The sequence below is a fragment of the Athene noctua genome, chromosome 15, assembly GCF_965140245.1.
Source record: "Athene noctua chromosome 15, bAthNoc1.hap1.1, whole genome shotgun sequence".
NCBI classification, from domain to species: Eukaryota; Metazoa; Chordata; class Aves; order Strigiformes; family Strigidae; genus Athene; species Athene noctua.
In genome coordinates, this window is record NC_134051.1 from 5638721 (window position 1) to 5657121 (window position 18401).

Genomic DNA, 18401 nt, shown 5'->3' on the forward strand with positions numbered 1-18401 from the left:
GATCCCAATGTCCTATTTGAAAGGCTTCAGAGCTACTGAGCACCTGCTACTGAGATTCTTGGGAGGAGGCTAGTGAGACATGCACCCATGGCCTTTCAAATATGGAAATTTCAGAGAAAAATGTCCTTCCTGAAGCTGGGATGGCTCTGCCCTGGGCTGTGTCCTGTGTCAGAGAGGTACAGAGCCCTCCCAGACCCGCCCTGGGTGCGCAGGCTGAGGCAGGCCCTGTGGCTGTAAGCAGAGATGTCCCAGGTGTGGTGTGGTCCCCACCACGTTTGAGGGTGTGGGAGCCCTTTGCCCCTGAACTGAGCCCCTCTCAGCGTACCCGCTACGGCCAGAATGGAGCTGACGGGGCTCTGCCTGCCGCTGTGAGTTAGGAAAAGCCATTTCCCAGGCATTTCTTCTCCTCTTCCCTCTGTTTCTTCTCTCAAGTTCCCCAGCTGTCTTTGCTGAAGTCTGTAGCACTCCCAGACGCATCCCTACACCTCGGTGCGTTTTAATCCTTTGCAAGCCTCCGCAATACCCCCCTCTGTGTGACAAACCCTGCTGGTTGTAGTATCTGATCTTCTAGCAAACACCATGCTAGCGTAGCACTCAGCCTTTTTTTCAGCTTGTTTTATATGGAAATTTCCTCCAAGTGAAACCAATTCGTGGGAGGGGAAGGAGAAGGCTTTTAGGCAGTCTTGGAGGAAAAACATTTTTCAAGTTTTTCTTGTCTCTTGAATCTAAGGCATAGAAACTGCGAAGAAGATATTACAGTTTTGTCTAGAGGTGTGGGAACACTGTGCAGTGGGAGGGGAGTAGCTGGTGAATACATTTAATTACCAGTGAACAATGCCCAGTTCCTCTGATGTGCTACTCTTGCCTATTCCTGAAGCTGTATTGAACCCTCAACACCCATCTCGAGTAATTAATTGATGGAGGAGAACCAAATTCTCCAGGAAAGTTGTTCAGGGTTGATTTCCCCTCAGCCCTGCTCTGCAGCAATTGCTCTCTCAAAGTGCAGTTGCTGAGTGACTCTTGCTTGACTCAAGGGTTTTGGGGAGCAATTTCAAGCACTTGTATGGAATAACACTAGTTTGGTAGTCATTAGAGCCAAATTTATTCAATCGTTAGGTACATTCAAAAACAGATAAAAATACAGCTGTCCTATCTTGAAGAATTACCTGCTTATCTTTTCCCCACATCTTGCTTGGTCATATAATTTGTGTGTTGCCTTTTCCCTTATCTCCTGACTGATTATATAGCATCTTAGATCCCTGCAGCTCTGAACACAGCAGATAGTCAGATCTAGGATTTTGCACCTTCTCATTTTGAGCAGTGCTTCAGCAGTATGAGCACCAGTATGAGTGCTAATACTAATCAAACAGCATGAAAAGTCCCAGGCTCTGCCTGCTCTCTGATCTGCCCCAGAGCACGGCTTGGGAAAAGGCACGTCCCTGTCATGCTGCAATTAAAGCACTTGCTTATCTTAGCTGTAACAGAGCCATAAACTTTATCCAGGCCAATTAAATCAGATATGCAGTAAGCATACAGTTCCCATTAATGTGGGCTCTTTCTTTTCTTATGTAAGTACGGAAGGAATTTGAGATGGCCTGTGGCTGGGTCTCTCCTTGTTAAAGTTCAGCTCACTCATCACAGAGACGTGCTGAGGGGCAGATTTATTGGAAAGCTGCTTCGCCATCAGCTTTTTTGAAGCATGTTCTGAGCAGCTCAAGAGCTATCTTAAAATCCTTAGATAGAAACAAAAAATTCCCTAGGTTTTCGGGAAGCACCTGACGTGCTGGGATTTTTCTCTCTGTACCCTCTTGTTTCAACTTCCAGCTGCCCTCTTTGCTGGGAAAAACTTAGGGTGATCTTTAACTGGAAGATCATGGGTGCATTACAGGATGAAAAAAGCTTTATAGACAAAAGTAAGGGCTGATATCAACTGTGGCTTGCCATCCCCACAAGCACAAATGAGAAATAACATACACAAATCAGGCACAGAAACCAGTACCTTTTGCTGCTGGTGAAACAAGGGACGTACTGTTTGTTTTCACCCTTCTCTTTCTTCCCCCTCCAGGACATACAACCTTACCTTCCTGCATCCGTACTACCGGACCGACGAAGCGGAGGAGAACCCATTCATCTGCTCATCGCATCGTGAAAACGGCATGCAGAAATGCTCCAACATCCCAAACAGGAAGGAGTACAAGGTGGAGTGCACCTTGAGCATGGACTCCTACACCCCAAGTTTATACAACCCTGACTTCAGCAGCAGGAATGCCTGCATAAACTGGAACCAGTATTACAACGTATGCATGGCAGGGGACGTAAACCCACACAACGGAGCTATCAATTTTGATAATATTGGATATGCCTGGATAGCTATTTTTCAGGTAGGATTCTCCCAAAGATTTTTGTTTCTTTTTGGTTTGTCATCTTTTGCTTGGAAAGATTTTGATAGATGCATCAGAGGAGAAAGGAATTAGCTTGCACCTGTGAAAAACTGCAAATAAAGACACATCGAGTAAATGCATCAGAAAATAACCTGCACAAATATTCAAGAGAGTATTCGTGGAGAATAGCTGTTTTTTCAGTGCACCGTAGAAGAGAGGGAAAATACTTCTTGAAGCATACAAAAGTATGGCAAATCCTAGCACTGCAAATCAGTCCTGGATAAATCCCAGGGATTTCAGAGAGTTAGGGTCTGTCTTTATTGCTGTAGTATCAGGAAATGGAGAGTGAGGTCAAAGTCCTTAAGCATATATATTATCATTCTAAAATATAGGAACTAGCTCAATGTCATGTTTTGGGCTTGATTCTAAAATTGCAGGGTTATACCTGTTAGCATGGTATGCTGGAGAGAGGAAGAAACCTGTTCTGGCTAGAATACCTGTGAAGAGATACTGTTCACGTGGAATTTGAGTCTCTCTTGATCCACACCTATGCAGCTCTTCACTAGAGACCAAGGTGCTTCTAGCTCAGACTGGGGGAGCCTTTACAGGTGATAAAAACACTCCAACTGAAGCATTTTCAAAGCATTTGTAGCTCTGGAACATTGGATAGCTCATCTACACAGTTCAGAGGCTATGGTCTCTTAAGGCTAGCCCATTTTAAATGATCCATGTACTGTTTTCCATTTTTAATTTGCACTTTTTCTTTTTAATACAATTTCTTTATGCTTTTGGCTAGATGCCCAGTTTTATTTAGTCCTCCTGAAGTGTAGGTGATGTCTATTCTTTAAAGAAAAAATTCTCCCTTTTAGTTTTGTTAATGATGAATAATTACCCATTTAGAGCTCTAAATTTCATTTGTGAATTTTCTTCTGGTTTCATGTTATAATATGAACTTAATAACTTTCAGTTTTCATCTGGGAGTTGTAAAGGGGCAATTGCTTGCTCCGACCATCTTGCCTGCTCTCATGCTCAGAGTAGCACACCTTGAATCACACCGGTGCTGGTGTCAGAGGCTTAAAACCAAATCCAGAAGGATTCAGACAGATTCCAGGTCTCTACTAGGCTATGTTTTTTAAAATGCTTTGGTTCTTTCCTGGAATTAGTATGTCAAGAGAGGAGCTGCCATAGTAATTTTGAATATTCCTGATTGGTAGCAAATGTTGCATCAAGGAAGGAGGGAAGTCAAAGCAAGAATAGTAGACAGGTCTCCGGCTGCACTTGCACTCTCTTTTTTCTGCTCTTGCATAGCTCTTTGACAGAGCTTGATGGATGTGCCCAGGAGGTCCCATCTGGCTCCCACCACGGGGCAGCAATGTTCTTGCCAGAGAAAGGGCAGAGAGCAACGCGTTGCGGAGTGCCTGTGCTAGTGTGGTGAAAATGAGTCTTCTTGAGGGGTCCTGCTTCCTTTTTACATCCAGAGCCTTTTTGCAGGCTGCAAGTTTTCATTTCATGTTGGTATTTAATTTCCTTGGCCTGAATGTACAGTTTAAGCCAGGAAGAACACACTAGCCACAGCAGAGATTTCAACTGATTCCTTTGGGCAGAACAGAGTGTCTGGCAAAGTTGGATATTGTTTCCATAGATCATTTTGGCAGCTGCCAGGAGGTTTATGATTGGTTTTAGTGCTGCTTAGACCATCCAAATGCTAAAGAGTATTTCCAGCCAAAAACTCTTCTTACATCTTTATTCCTTTTAGAAGTCAGGACTCACTTTTAGAAGCTGAAAACCATATAACTCCAGGTAAAGAAGCAGCTGTTGGGAGTAAGGTTCTTGCTTAACTTTGATATGGAAAGAGTAAATCATTACTGCAAGAGGGTAGATGCTAAATCAAAACAATTGCTGTAAGCAGAGAACATTTAACAAATAAAGCTATTGAGTTGTGCTCTCATTATATTTAATAGTTGAAGCTGGGTAGCACCAGGTCAGCAGTTAGATGAGGCCTCAAAGTAAGTAGTGCAGAAAGTAGAACTGATGGTTTTAGTAGCTCAAGAGCTTCCCTGTCAATTGATATTGAATTACTGGGCAGAGAGCACTCTGCTGTGTTCTGGATGAGACAGGTCCAATTGTTCTTATTCCTTCTGGGGAATAACGAATATGTAGTACTTCACAAGAATTATGATGGTGGACTGAACATCAAGGTCTGGCAAGCCTCCAGTTTGCATAATGGCAATCTTAGGACAAAGCCAGGTAAAGCATCCCTCATGATTTATCCCAAATGAGTTGGAAATCTAGCATGGTTGAAGAGCTGTCAGAAGAGAGGTTGGTGAAATGAGCCCCGCAGGTGAGATTTGGAAGGAAGCTTCTGAGTTCAGTGACTGCAAGTCATGCCCAAGAGTTTACAAGGGCACAGTTTGATACTCTGCAGGCTGCAAAGAAACAAAACCAAAAGCAGACTTCAACAGAGAAATCTGAAGATCTCTACTCTAAAATGTCCTTCCGAATGATGTGCCAAGGCAGGAGGCCAGCAGTATGGCCAAGCTCTTTCAGCTGCCAGAATTTGATTTAAGCAGCCAAGCTGAAAGACGTTTAACTTCATGGTAGTGATCCTGAACATGGGACGTGGCAGCAAAGCCATGTCGGTGAAATGCATTGTTGACCTTCCAACTAGAAGAGTAAGTCAGAGGCATTGGACAGGAGAACCAACCTAGTGCAAATAAAATTTTAAAGGAATAAAAATGGTGGCTGCATCTATGGGTGTTCAAGAGGATAATAATTCCTTATGTAATACTGCAAATGATTCATATTTTGATTCCCCTCATTTGTTGTGTAATAGGCTAATTCATGTATATATTTGTTACAAAGGCAAGTTCAATGGCAAATTATGGGAACTAATTAGCTTATTACAGAATAAATGAAAGGAGATGGAACCTAAATTAACTGTGAGGTTTGGCATGATATTAAGATCCCTTTATTGCACATGAATTTCAGCCGCAACAATAAGAGCAGTAATTACAGGTATTGTTGTCACACTACAAATGATGAATTACCCACCTAACCAAAGTCCAATTGAATTTGAATTACTGACAGTCTCAGTGGAGCAACCAAAACACTGCCACCTTCCTAACTATCAGTCTCAGTATGGCCAGGCCTGAATGCAGAAACCCTGTTAAAACAAAAGGAGGTTGGATAGCTGGTAAGATACACAGTCAGGGAGGAAGAGATGACTTAGGTTAATTTCCACGGAACCATTGCTTGGATGATTTCATGTCTGACTTGCAGAGAATTAAGACCTATAATAGCACTTTACATCAGGAGGCAATGCTTTTGGCAAAACTAGTGAGGCAGAGTTGAGGGAGCAATAACCATCAGCTAGGTGGAACCAAAATGAGATCAAGGGGAAAAGCTGTTCCTTTGTGCCTCCTTCCAGAGTATAGTTGGAAGAACTGAACTTTGAGTGCAAATGTACGGGGGAAAATTTTAGGGATGTTTCAGGATATGAGGAATTGTGGAAATTTCAGGAAATGTCCATCCAACACAAGAGATAAGATTTATCTGGCAGTTTAGAGGGGCTGTGACACCACTGGTGCTGGCTGAGTTACCTTTTCTGTGTCCTGTTCTTCATGTGTGTTTCAGAAGTAGTTATGTTTTTCTAAGAGGTTTCCCTTAATTAAAGACCCTCTTGAAATGAGTCCTTGGATGCAGCTCTCAGATTCACAATTCCATTTCTGGCTTATGTTTTGAGTGCATATTGCTTCTATGAGGTTTTGCTTAAGAAATCTCAGTTAACAAGTTCATCAGGTCATACAAGTAACACATCTCTGAGCCATCATCAGGAGGCCCTAGTGAGGGTATTCGGAGGAGACTGTTTTGCATTCAGTAATCCCCTTGCTGCTGTCAGGAAAAAAAAAAAAAACAAAAACCTGGTTGTGTTCACGAGAGCTGAAGACAACCCAGCAGGTACATGACATAAGAATGCCCAAGAAAGGAAAAGCTGAATCACCTTCCGAAGAAAGATGTCTGGAAACAGAGCATCATTAAAGGAACTGTCAGCAGTAGCAAGAGTTCAAGGTGTTATCTTGATAGCGTACTTAGATGGAGATCTTCTCTTTGCACCTGGTCTCACCAAAGCTGTTACAGCCACAAAGGTGTGGGTGACCAGCTCAGGAGAGAGAACAAGTTTGGGGTGGGAAAGTAGAGGAATTGATGCCACCCACTTCTTCCTTCATTTGTCCTTCTGTGGATGCTTTACTCCTAACATGATGGCAGGCTGCCTGAGCAGGTGCGACAGCTTGGCAGTGACAGCCGTATGCTGCAGGCCACCTGCTGAAAAAGCCCTTTTGTTTCCATGTGAAGTTACCTCTTCTGTACTCTAGCTTGTCAGAAAAGCCCCTGGGAGCTTGTGTAAGCTATCTCAATCCAATCAAGGATTTATTCATTTTGACCCTGTGCTGTGTGCTGATGAGGAGCTTGTTTATGTCTCCGTGTTGCTGACTCTGCTTCTGCCAGATCTCCACCCCTGCTTGTTGTGCCTGTAGATGGGTCAGCTGAGAAGGTACAGAGCTGGGGGGCGAAGATTTCAGCTTTGGAAAGAGGAAAGTTCATTTGTCTCATTTCACTATTGTTTGGTGCCCTGATCTATTACACAGTCGTTGCCCACTTCACGTTGTTTCAGCCTCTGTTCATCATGATTGGAATCCTTCCCTGAGGATTTGTCCCTTGCCTGGAAATCTTTCAGCTAAATCTGTAATGGGAACCATATCTTCTGTTTGAATTAAAGAATTATATGTGCTTCAGTGTGCTTCGGCTGTGGCCAATCGCAAGAATGATCTTGGAGTCCCTCCTCATCTGTACTGTCACTCAGTCAAGAAAACATCTCATTTGAGGAGGCAAGACCTTGAAGCCCTAACGTTGCTTTCCCTTAGAATAAGCACAAACCTCTGCTCTGGAATCTACTGGTAGGACAGAATCAGCAGGGTCACTCCTCTTGGTTCCTACTCACACACCTTCCTCTTAGCTGGACTATCACTCACACAGATACTAATAGGAACCTTTTGAGGGCCTGTGTTTCTCTTGCTTTGCTGCTGGGACCTTAGAATACCTCAACCAAGTTCCTTACAAAATGACAACGCAGGAATGGTTACCCCAGTGTCTCAAGGGTATTGTACACAAGATGCTCCTAATACGCTTGCCTGCCTGTCTGCTGCAACCTCTGTTCTTCCACTTCCAGTAGTCTCAAATATTTTGGGGAACATCCAAAAGGTACACTGAAGCAGAAGGAAGTGAAAGAGCCTGAGGCTTCCAACCGCAACTGTATTTATGCGTGCAGCATGTAGTTTTGTGGGCCATGTTTTTCAGAAGCAGCTGTCACACTGGGTGCCCATGTTTTCAGAGTTCATTGAGTAGATAATTTTCTGGCGAGAAGGACACTTGTTTTGTCAAACGGTTCATTCTTTAAACGGGAGATATGTGTCAATAATGCTTATCTGTGCTGAATTTGGCAAGAAGAGTTCTGAGCTTTTCAATTCCACTGCTTCAAGATGATGCTTAAATCTGTTTTGGATCACCAAAAATATTTCACTCTAAATGATGGGGTTTGAGTTTTGTTGGTGTTGCTTTTTTTTAATTTGGTCAGCCAAATAAACATAATTTTCTGCATTTGAAGAGCTTTCTTGCTGAATACCCAATCTAAAAATATCCAGCCCCTTTAAAGCATCTGAGAATGTGCTTCCAAGAGGATTAGTTGCTTTTGAAAAATCTCCTTCACTTTGAAGGTTAGAAGGAATTGTCCCATATAGTACAAATCAGAGAGGCCATCCTGATTCCAGGTCTGGGCCTGCTAACCTATGGGAGCTATTGGAGGGACCCAGCATGGTGCAGAAACCTACTGTAATCTCTGTAGTTTTGGAAGGGTTTCCTCTTACCTTGATCATAGATTCTTGTATTCAGTGTAGAAAGAGGGGTTCCTGCAGCAAGCTGTGGCCTAATCTGGAGTCCAGTTAGGTGTTGAAAAAGCTACTGGTCTTGAGGTACATCAGCAGTTCTTACAGGGAAATCTTAATTTGGTTTGATCGCCCCAAACCTGCTCCATGACCAGTTGCTGCTACTGCACCTTGCACCGAGTTGTATGTAGCCTAGGGGAGACTTGTATGCTAAGCCAAAGGCTTAGCTTCTTTACCCTGATGTCCCCACACAACTGTCTCTGGACTGTGTTGAGTTGGTAGATCCATCCAGGAGAACCAAGACACGTCCCCACACTCTGATTAGTGTGAATGGGTAAAGCTTAGACACTTGGACACCTTAATGTTTTTTGTGTCTTAGTCCTGCACAGAGAGCTAGTTGTGCTTGAAGGTGTGCACCCTTTGTGCCCAATCGTCTCTAATATAATTATATTATCTAATATAATATATAATTTTAAGGTGTGACAGTAAAATAACAAAATGTCTGGAGAAGCGCTGTCATTCATGTAATTACTATATGGTACACTCATCTGTAAGCAAGGATCTCAGTCTGGCTTCGGTTCCCCTCTCCTCATTGCAGACTCTTCATCTTTCAGCTTTGCTCTGCTATAAAACTCTGATTTATGGCTCTCTCTAGGATAATGGACTTATTACTACTGAAGCTAAACAGTTAAATACGTTCCCTGTGCATAAGGTACTTTATACAAACAATGAAGACAGGATAATTATCAAGTAAATCAAACCTCATGAATATGGACTGAGATGTGATTTGTTGCAAGCTGCAGTCATCTAAAATCAGTGATGTTTTTGCTGTTGGATGAGGATCTTGCATTATTTAGCGTGAAATGGAAAGAGCAACTAAACTTTCTTTTGTAGCAAAAGTTGTTGAGGTTTTATGCCATTTTTAAGCCTGTAGGTTCACTTTCATGAGGTTTTGGTTCACCAATAACAGTCCCAGTGATGTGTCCAACTTTATTGCACCCTGGCTGCACTCTGCTTTTCAACATTCACTGTGAACTGGTGATGCTGACCAGAGATCACATTGATGTGGAACAAATTTGAGAGGTCACAAATCCAAGACATGCACGGTCGCACAGTTTCCTTTTGCAGGGCCACTTTTCAGAGCAGCTCCATGCTTTGCATGACTCTCAATTTATAAAGAAATGGCTAAAGTTGCTTTGGAAAGTGAGCAGGCCCTCACAGTGAAAGGAGAAGCATCTGTTCGAAGGACATTACTTAATGTAATAAAACCTGTTTTTCTGACCAGAGGTTACTTAACAACATGTGTCATGAGGACATAATTAAAATTGTGGAGTTGACTTCAAAAATGGTGATTTGATTAGCTGCCCAGTGCTCTGCGTATAGAAGGGGAAGACTCCATTATTCACTGATCAGTGCTTGCTAGCCAAATATATATGTCCAAGAGGGCAGAATACAGATAAGAAGCTTTCAGAAATGAATACTGAAGGCCTTATAAATTTACTGAGACCATCATAGTAATTAATAGCATTCTTAATTTATATCCTTGGATCTTGTCTTGATGAGGTTTATAAAAATAAAAAAAACCTTGCAGCAGAGCCAGGGAAATGATGAGATAAAAAGTAAATAAAACCAAATAATCATGGCAGTTCTCAGAGTTGCTGTTTGGTTCAGCATAATTAATTTTGATGCAGATAATGCCCATCTTGTCCCCAAGGGACCCAACTTAGGCCAAAGAAGAAGAGTCTGAGACAGTATAAATGTCAATTAAGATGAACACTTCAGATGGTTTGGAAACACTTGGGTTTCTCTATATATCATCTCCTGCTTTGGCCAGGCTCTGAGTTGAACAAGCACCTGTAATTCTGAAATCAGCAACCACAGAAATTTCTGTTTGCCAGAGCGGCGCTTTATAGGGATTTTGAGCAAAGTGTGAGATGCTGATTTTGATTCCCATGCTTAGGGAGACTGCCTCTACAAAAGAAGTTTGTTCAAGTAATCACAGAAGTGAAATCTTACCATGAGAAAGATCAGGCCTCAGGGCTAGGCTGGAGTTTTGTATGCTGTGAATTCCATTTTTACAATCTTTTCAGCTTCATTTCACACAGTAATTTTCCAAACTTTCCTCGATTGATTAGTGGCACCTCAAGGTTGATTCCTATCTGCAGCAGTCCATCTGGCACTAGCCATTAGTGCTTTCTAATATACAGAAAGTAATTCAGTGTTTGACTTAACTAATTAAAGTAGTTTGGTTTCGAGTTTGGGTGTTAGGTTTTTTCCCGTGGATGTTTCTTTGTTCTTTCTTAACTGACACTAAAGCAAAAAATAACCTGCACTTGAATGTATTATAGCCAAGAACTTGCAAAAAATTAGGCAGAGCTCAAAGACAAGAATTTTCATGATGAGAACTTCTTGACATAATAAAAGAAATTGTTCTGAGAGACCTTTGAAGTGACCCCAGAAAAACAATGTAAACCTCTTGTCTCCTTGGGAACAATGAGGAGGTCTGAGTTAATTGCCAGTGTCTTTAATCTACATCTCCCTTGTGATTTTTCACTCTGAAGTTTTAGATTGATTCTGATTAGCTTGACTAGAAGACCTGATTCTGTCCCCAGTTATGCTACTATAAATCAGATGAGCATTTTTGTTACAACTGATGAAATTTATTGTGGCATGAGCAAACCAGGAGGATCAAAATCAAAGAACAGAGGACACAAAAAACCCCAAAACTGATTGTCCACTCTCACCCTGCTCATATTAATGTGGTGATCAGGGAGTGCCTGACTGGGACTGCATGAATAGTGTCCAAGCCAAAGATCAATGAAGTCAAAATCTGCATTTACATTCACCTGAGTGAGCTTTCTGTTAAATTCTTGCAGTGATGGGAGAGGGGATCAGACAGAAAACTCGGGGCTTTAGTACTCAGTCTCATAGGTATTAACGGGAGACAAATGGTTTATCCCATCCCTGCCAGTGCTGTGTAAGACGTAAGGGACTGAATGAACAGGCAAGGAGAATCAGACTGAGCATCATCCAGGATTGCCACTGGGTTAGAGGACAGCTCTGTTCTCTGCCTGGGGTTTCAGTCCTTCGAAGGCAAAAATCATTTCCCTGTGCTAAGGGGGCAGCATCTCCTTTCCCACTGGGTCTGCAGCCTGTGATTACAGTTGGCAGCACCCTCCAGAGCAACCTTGCCAATCATCTTAATTGAATCTTTCAGCTATTCCCTGCAGCTGCCAATTTTAGTGTGCCATGTATTTTGCACAACTTTTTCATCAGAGCAGAATTAGGAAACATGTTTCTTGCTGTCTTATCTCTGTTGATAAATAATTGTATGTTGCATTTATTGGAAGCTTTGAACTGGTACATTTGAAGACGCTGTTTAATATGTCTGTCTGTGAACAACCATGGCTTGAACAGAATTTAATTACTGAGAATGGATTTCTGAGATTGGAAAGCACAAGAAAGGTGCTCCAGGTCCTTGGAAGACATCTATAAGGGGCTTGGAGGGCCAAATGCTGGAGCTGCAGTCAACTAGATTAATCAGATTGGAAACTGAAGAGAGGAAGAAGTCATTTCTGCTTAGCGAAGTAGGTGATATTGCATTCAGGGTGCCCCAAGGGAGGAACAGTAGGCAAAGCAACACTGAAATAATATATCTGTTCTTGGGAGAGTATCAAGAGTTGCTAGCTTTCCCTTTGAGTTCATCTGATCTGAGAGTGTGTGTGTAGAATCAAACTGTGCACTGCAGCAGTGAACCTTGCACCAGTGCAGATGCCTTTGACTTGGTTCCACAAATAGTTAAAGGGTTTAGCTCGAGGTGTATAGACGAGCTGTTGGCAAATCCAAATGGTCTGGTTCCCATTTACACCAAGGCCTTCCTGGGGATATGCAGAGATATCTTGGAGTAGGTGAAAATCTACTCATACAGTCATTTGGAGCACTTCAAAGGACAGCATGAAGGAAGTCCACAGCATGGCAAGAATCAGACTGTAAAAATCACAGACACTGTTTCAGTCCAGACAGGTGGCTATGCATGTGTGTTGACCTGCATTTCTCCAGAGCTATTTGATTTTAAAAAGTAGACAGATGTCTGTGAGCACACTCTCCTAGAGGTTTGCTAGTACTCCCTAATGCTCGTCAGCTCGGGAATCCTGCCCCTAGGTACTGCTGCATTTTCACTGGGTGATGAGCCCAAGAATGAATCCACAAAGACGTCAAACAGGAGAACAAAAGCCCAACAGTCTGTTTATCCCTCCTGTATCCCTTTGGTTTACAAGTGAGTAGTAAATAATGCAAATCCTAATTACATCTTAAATATTCTGAGAGCCGGATGAGCATTTTCAGCCCTCCGGAGGAGAAATGTGGTGTGTTGATTGATTCTTGCTGAAAATACTGTCTAGCATGCAAGAAAATTACCTCTATAACTGTTGGTTGGCCCTCACTCTTGTCTCAGCAGCTGTTTCCCAGGTGGGGAGCTGGCAGCACCTGCAGAAGCCCAACAGCAGCCCTCAGGTAACTCCTTTTGTAGAGAGGGCTCTGTGTTTAATCGTTTTAATACATCTGATTTGAGGATTGCCAGCCAAATGCAAATTCAATGTAGAGGTGTATCCAATATGTTTGGAGTCGCTGGGCTCATTTTTCATTCTCGAGTGTAAATGGATGGAGCACCAGCTGTGGCAGCCTGACTCTGAAATGCCCACCCAAATAGAGGGGAGGGAAGGGAGAGGACTTTGAACAGCACAAAGGAGACTGTTTCTTAGGTAGCTGGCAGTGATTTGATTTAGTCTTGTGTTGCCTCCGAACTTGATCCCTCCAGTTTCACCATGAACCTACACAGGCGTGGAGTGCAAGAGAGGACTGGCTGCTGTGCACAGCCCACACAGGCAAGGGGTGTCACTGACAAGAACTTTGCTCTCTGTAAATGTTTCAACAGTGTTAAAGGAAAGGCAGAAAAGGGCAGTCTTGAGTTTGATTTCTTGTCCGTTTCACACCGCTGAACAGACTAATTACTGCCTGTGTCTGCCCAGACAGTAGCTTAACCCCTTCTCAGACTCCAGGGTGAATAACAGCACTTACCTCCACACAAAAAACAGTTTCTGTTGCTGAAAACTTTCTACCACAGATTGATCTCTGGAGTTAGTGTTGGCCAACAGCATTCTTTTTTTTGTTTTGTTTCTTTAAACCCATGCCACTGACAGCATTGCACTGCTATCTGATAGCTGTACATCACTAACCAGCAGTGAGCATGTGATACGAAAGAATATCTAGTGCATGTCATGAGGAGAGGTGGGTACAGTTTGTGTGTATCCAGCCAGCATGTCATTAGACCTGACTTGCTCAAAGCAGCAATACTGGCAGAGTAAAATAGCTGTAGAAACAATTTTTACCTGCTCCTTCGCAGATCATGTTTATAGGTTTTGTATTCACTGGCTTCATCTCACTCGCCTGCATGATGAGTGTTAAGTTACACGTGCTTCAACACGGGAAGTAGGTTTGAAAACTTGCTGGTAAGACATCACCACATTTGACTTTAGGGTGAGAGGAATCAGGAGGAGGTAGTGTTTCTCTTCCAGCACCTATGAGCTGATACAAGGTGCTCTGACAGTCTCAGGGTAGCAGTGAGTACTGACAGTTGTGTGTACAGCAGTGCTCTCCTTGCATCTCCCCTTGCAATTGTGGTCATCCACCAAAGATTCATATCTAGGAGCTTCTTCCAGCTCTTTGAGTGAAAAAAACAGAAGAAAAGTGGCAAGAATTCATGTCTGACACCCCTGCAAGTGTTTTGCCCTGATGCTCCACGTGTGACAAGAACGTTGGTTTATTTACTGCCTCAATAACAAGTGCTTTATGGATCAGCTTTTCTGTACAGGCCGTACAGAAAGTCCTCTACATCAGCGAGGCTTGATGCTTTTCTTGTTCACAGCAAGCTAATTCACAGTTCCTTCACTGCAAACATGGTTTAAATCGGGAATGGTGCCACTCAAATTGGAGGCAGGCAGCAATTCTGGGTTTACACTAGGACCACCAAGGCTCGCATTAGGTGTAGTGAATAGGGTACGTCAGTGCAAGCGAATTCAGACAGGATCTTTGATTTGATGGAAATAGTGCTGGAATTTCAGCTCTAGGACTAGTAGCAAGATAGCGCTAGAACTTTGGTATGTTTTATCTAAATAAAAAGTGTAAATTACATGGCAGGATTCGCTTTGCTCTGCACACAGCCTGTGTGGTGTTAATTAAATCCTCAGCTGCTTTTTAAGTGGAAGGAAGACTGAGAAAACGTAGATGAAATCAGTTCTACATTTAATTAAAGTAACTCTCTTCCATTCAGATGCTTTCCTACTGTGATGTTGGTGATGCAGTTGTAATGGTGAGCCAGTAAGAATCACCAAAAAATCCATTTTACAGAAACAAAATTGACTTAAAAATTTAGGAATTTTATCGGTAACATTACAAAACCAGGAGTCTAAAGTAAAAGCCCAGATCTCTGCACAGAGAGGCTTTTGGTTTGTTCATAATCCCACCTTGGAATTTCTTTACACTGGCTCAGAACCAGTGTTTCAGATGTTTTATTGTAATGTTTTATCATTTTAATCGTACCAGATCCCTGTAGAAACCTCAGGCCAGTCCTTTGGTCACACATTGCTGCTATCATAAGCCAACTGGGAAGAGAAGTGCAGCAGGTCTGGATGGATCCTGAGAGATGCTGTGGAGTGATGAGTACCAGGCACTGTCAGAAGATTGATGTTTACTAACTTTTTGGTTGACTTTTGCTCTTACACTTTCTTTCTCTGTCTTCCTGTAGGTTATAACCCTGGAAGGATGGGTTGACATCATGTATTATGTGATGGATGCACATTCTTTTTACAATTTTATATATTTTATATTGCTTATAATAGTAAGTATGAACTATGAGATGCTCCCATTCCTTGTCCTTGTGGGGTAAAGTTGTTCCCTGGGCTTTTCACAGAGAAGAACCAGCTAGGATTCAGAGTGGGAGACCTTCCTCTCTCCATAAAGCGTAATCATGCAGGTTGTGATTAGTGCCATGGGGACAGATTATTGGCTACAACAGTCCTTTTTAGTGTCACACATGATGCATAGTCACAGCTTGTCAAGCCATATGGTCTTCCCTCCCTCTTACTATCCCAGTCTTGGTCTTGTCACCTTGATGCGTCCTAAGTACTGTTCCTTGGCCAAACAACTGCTAATGAGAACAAAAAGCAGAGAGGCTGTAGCTTTTCTTCCTTTAGGCCCCTCAATGTGCCAGAGGACACCTCATTTCAATGAGGGGCACTCAAACTGTTGAACTTCATCTGAGCCCTTTAAATAACAGTAATAATAGCAGTGCGCCTTTGTTATGTTGCTGCTGTTCCTAAAAACAAAGCATTACGCAGTGGAGGTGTTGGAGGTTGCCTTCAGAAGCTGCCGTTCCATGTTAATAAGGTTCTGTTTTTACAATGAGCACAACCTTCGCCAGGGGTCTATATCTGGAAAAGTTAAGCATTTAAGTCAGGAGGAGAGCAGAGGGGAAAAGTACCATGTAGATGTCAGGCAGGATGTGGGATGGAGGCACTTCGAAGTGCTTTTGTGGTTGGTTATTCTTTATATATAACCCCATCCTCGTCAATGTGGTTTTGAAGGCCTTGGGAAGTCAAACCACCACAGCTCCCACCACCAGTGGGAAAGGCATGGATCTGAGCAGTGTGAGAGTTTCCCAGTAATGGATAGCATTCTGAAGCCAGTGATTTCTGAGCCTCTAGCAATGGGCCACGCATAGTAGAGATTTATGCTCCACTCTTTTGAGCCCTTCTCTACATATGGATCCTTGCAGAAAAGCCAGAAGGTGACTAATCTCCAAGTCACTTGGATCTGGGAATGGCACCCTTGCTGATTCTCAAACAGTATCCGGGCTGATATTACAAACTGGAGAATAGCACTGCAAACCATCTCCCAGTGGCTTCCCCTGAGGATTCACCAGACAATGGTCCAGATTAAATCCATACGTTTCCTACTGAGCAGAGCGCAGAGGTTTGGCCATGTAGACAGTGGCACTTTCTTGACGTCAGTCCCTTTCACGCCTAAGGGCACTGATTCTCTGGTGGGAATATTTGACATTTTCCTTTGGCTGATTTATGAACCCAAGTGATGAAAAACCAGTTTGTGGGCTCAACAGCTGAGAGAAGGATGTAGCCTTAGGTCACTTCACATTCTTGTCCTTGGGACTTCATTTTTAAACCCTTGGTATCACCCAAGAACACTTCAACTCAACCAGACAATAAATCAGGCTTTTCTCTGTGCACCGAATTTGCTGGAGATGCATTTCTCTGTGTCAGAGAAATGGAAATGCACCCTGACTGTCCTCCTCGAAATGAGGGGACACTATGCCAGGGTGTGAAGTGATAGAGGAAGAGAAAAGAAGCAGTTTCAGACTTCAGACCATCTTTCCTTGCAGGTTGGCCGAGTGTTTCCAAATGATCTGGTTTGTGGTGGTAACTGATTGCGTTGTGTTTCATACACCCTGCGTTAGTAGCAAATGTCATCACTGTTGAGGGAAGGAAAGTGGTGAAGGCTATTATTAACAGCTTTTTTTGCCATTGCCAAAATAATTTAACATGGCTTAGGAGCAAATTTAGCAGCTCAGGCACATGTTGACATAACATTTGGTGAGCAGACCCTGAGATTTGGCATGTTTGGAAATCTCAGGATTTCTAAGAACCACACTTCAAAGTCCAGACAGCATGTGGTGGTGAAGAGTGTGTCTTGCTTTGTAAAGTCCCTGCTAATTTGCTAATTCCTTTCCCTGTGTTTTCTCCAGGTTGGTTCCTTCTTCATGATTAACTTGTGCCTGGTTGTGATAGCAACACAGTTTTCTGAAACAAAGCAGCGAGAGAACCAGCTGATGCAGGAGCAGCGGGCCCGTTATCTCTCCAATGACAGCACAATTGCCAGCTTCTCGGAGCCAGGTAGCTGCTACGAGGAGCTGCTCAAGTACATCTGCCACATCTTCAGGAAGGTGAAACGGCGGACGATACGCCTGTACAATAACTGGCAGAGTAAGCGCCGGAAAAAAGTTAACCCAAACAGCACCACAAATGGGCAAAGCCACCGAGGCAAAAAGCGCATCACCTCCATACACCACCTCATCCACCATCACCACCACCACCACCACCACCACTATCACATCAGCAATGGGAGCCCTCGGGGGCCACGCTCCAACCCTGAGATCTGCGACCTGGAACTCAAGGTTATGAAACCTGGGGGCCAGTTGATGCTTCCTTCTCCATCACCCAACTTGCAGAGCCCTGCTCCTCCTCCAGATACGGAGTCTGTGCACAGCATTTACCATGCAGACTGTCACGTTGAAGGACCACAAGTGAACTGTAAGTCTTCCAATGCCCCTGCAAGCATTAAACTGACTGCTGGACTCTCCAACCATGGCAGCATGAACTATCCTACTATCCTACCTTCTCCAACTAGCAAAGCCAGTTCTGTTCCGGTTCCCAAAGGAAAGAAGAATGGCAATTCACCTGTGGCTGTGGTTAATAGCCCTGTAAATTTGGGCACAGATTCTTATGGGAAGCTGCAGCAACTGGTAGGAGAGCATGGTAAGGACAAACAAGCTGGGTTTTTTCGCTTAGGAAAACTGGGCAAAGGGCAAATTGCTCAAGAGTTAAGGTGTTAATGATAGCCGTGTAGGGTGCTGAAGATGGAGGCTGTTTTGTGAATGTTACTTGACCAGAGCGCTGAAGCCAGAAGTAGGACAGGTTGAGGGACTGAGAGCTCTGTTCCTTCTACCCTTGCATTTGAAGTCATTGGGTAAAGCAAGATACAGGATGGTCCAGACAGTGAGTTCAGGCCACCACTGGAGGCCTCTTTCCCATGGCTACAAAGCATGTGTTTCTGAGCTGTTCTCATGTGCTTAGTGGTATCCTGGAGGTTCTCCCTCTGTTCCCACCCAAGAACAGATCTGTGCAGCCCCTGGAATTACACCTCTGGTGAATAATGGACCTTGCCAGCTGCAGCCCTGAACCAGAGAAGCCCCAGTTGTTGGGAGATGGTACCGTGAAAGGGAAGAGCAGGT

General features: G+C 43.4%; 1 protein-coding gene across 1 annotated transcript in view; it reads left to right on the forward strand.

The window, feature by feature from the left end:
• Positions 1 to 18401, forward strand: part of CACNA1H (calcium voltage-gated channel subunit alpha1 H) — a 255390-nt gene that overhangs the window by 146347 nt on the left and 90642 nt on the right. The window contains exons 7-9 of the mRNA XM_074919769.1: positions 2066 to 2381; positions 15123 to 15215; positions 17136 to 17925. Of these exons, the coding sequence (XP_074775870.1) occupies positions 2066 to 2381; positions 15123 to 15215; positions 17136 to 17925 (1199 nt within the window). The remainder of the gene's footprint in view (positions 1 to 2065; positions 2382 to 15122; positions 15216 to 17135; positions 17926 to 18401) is intronic.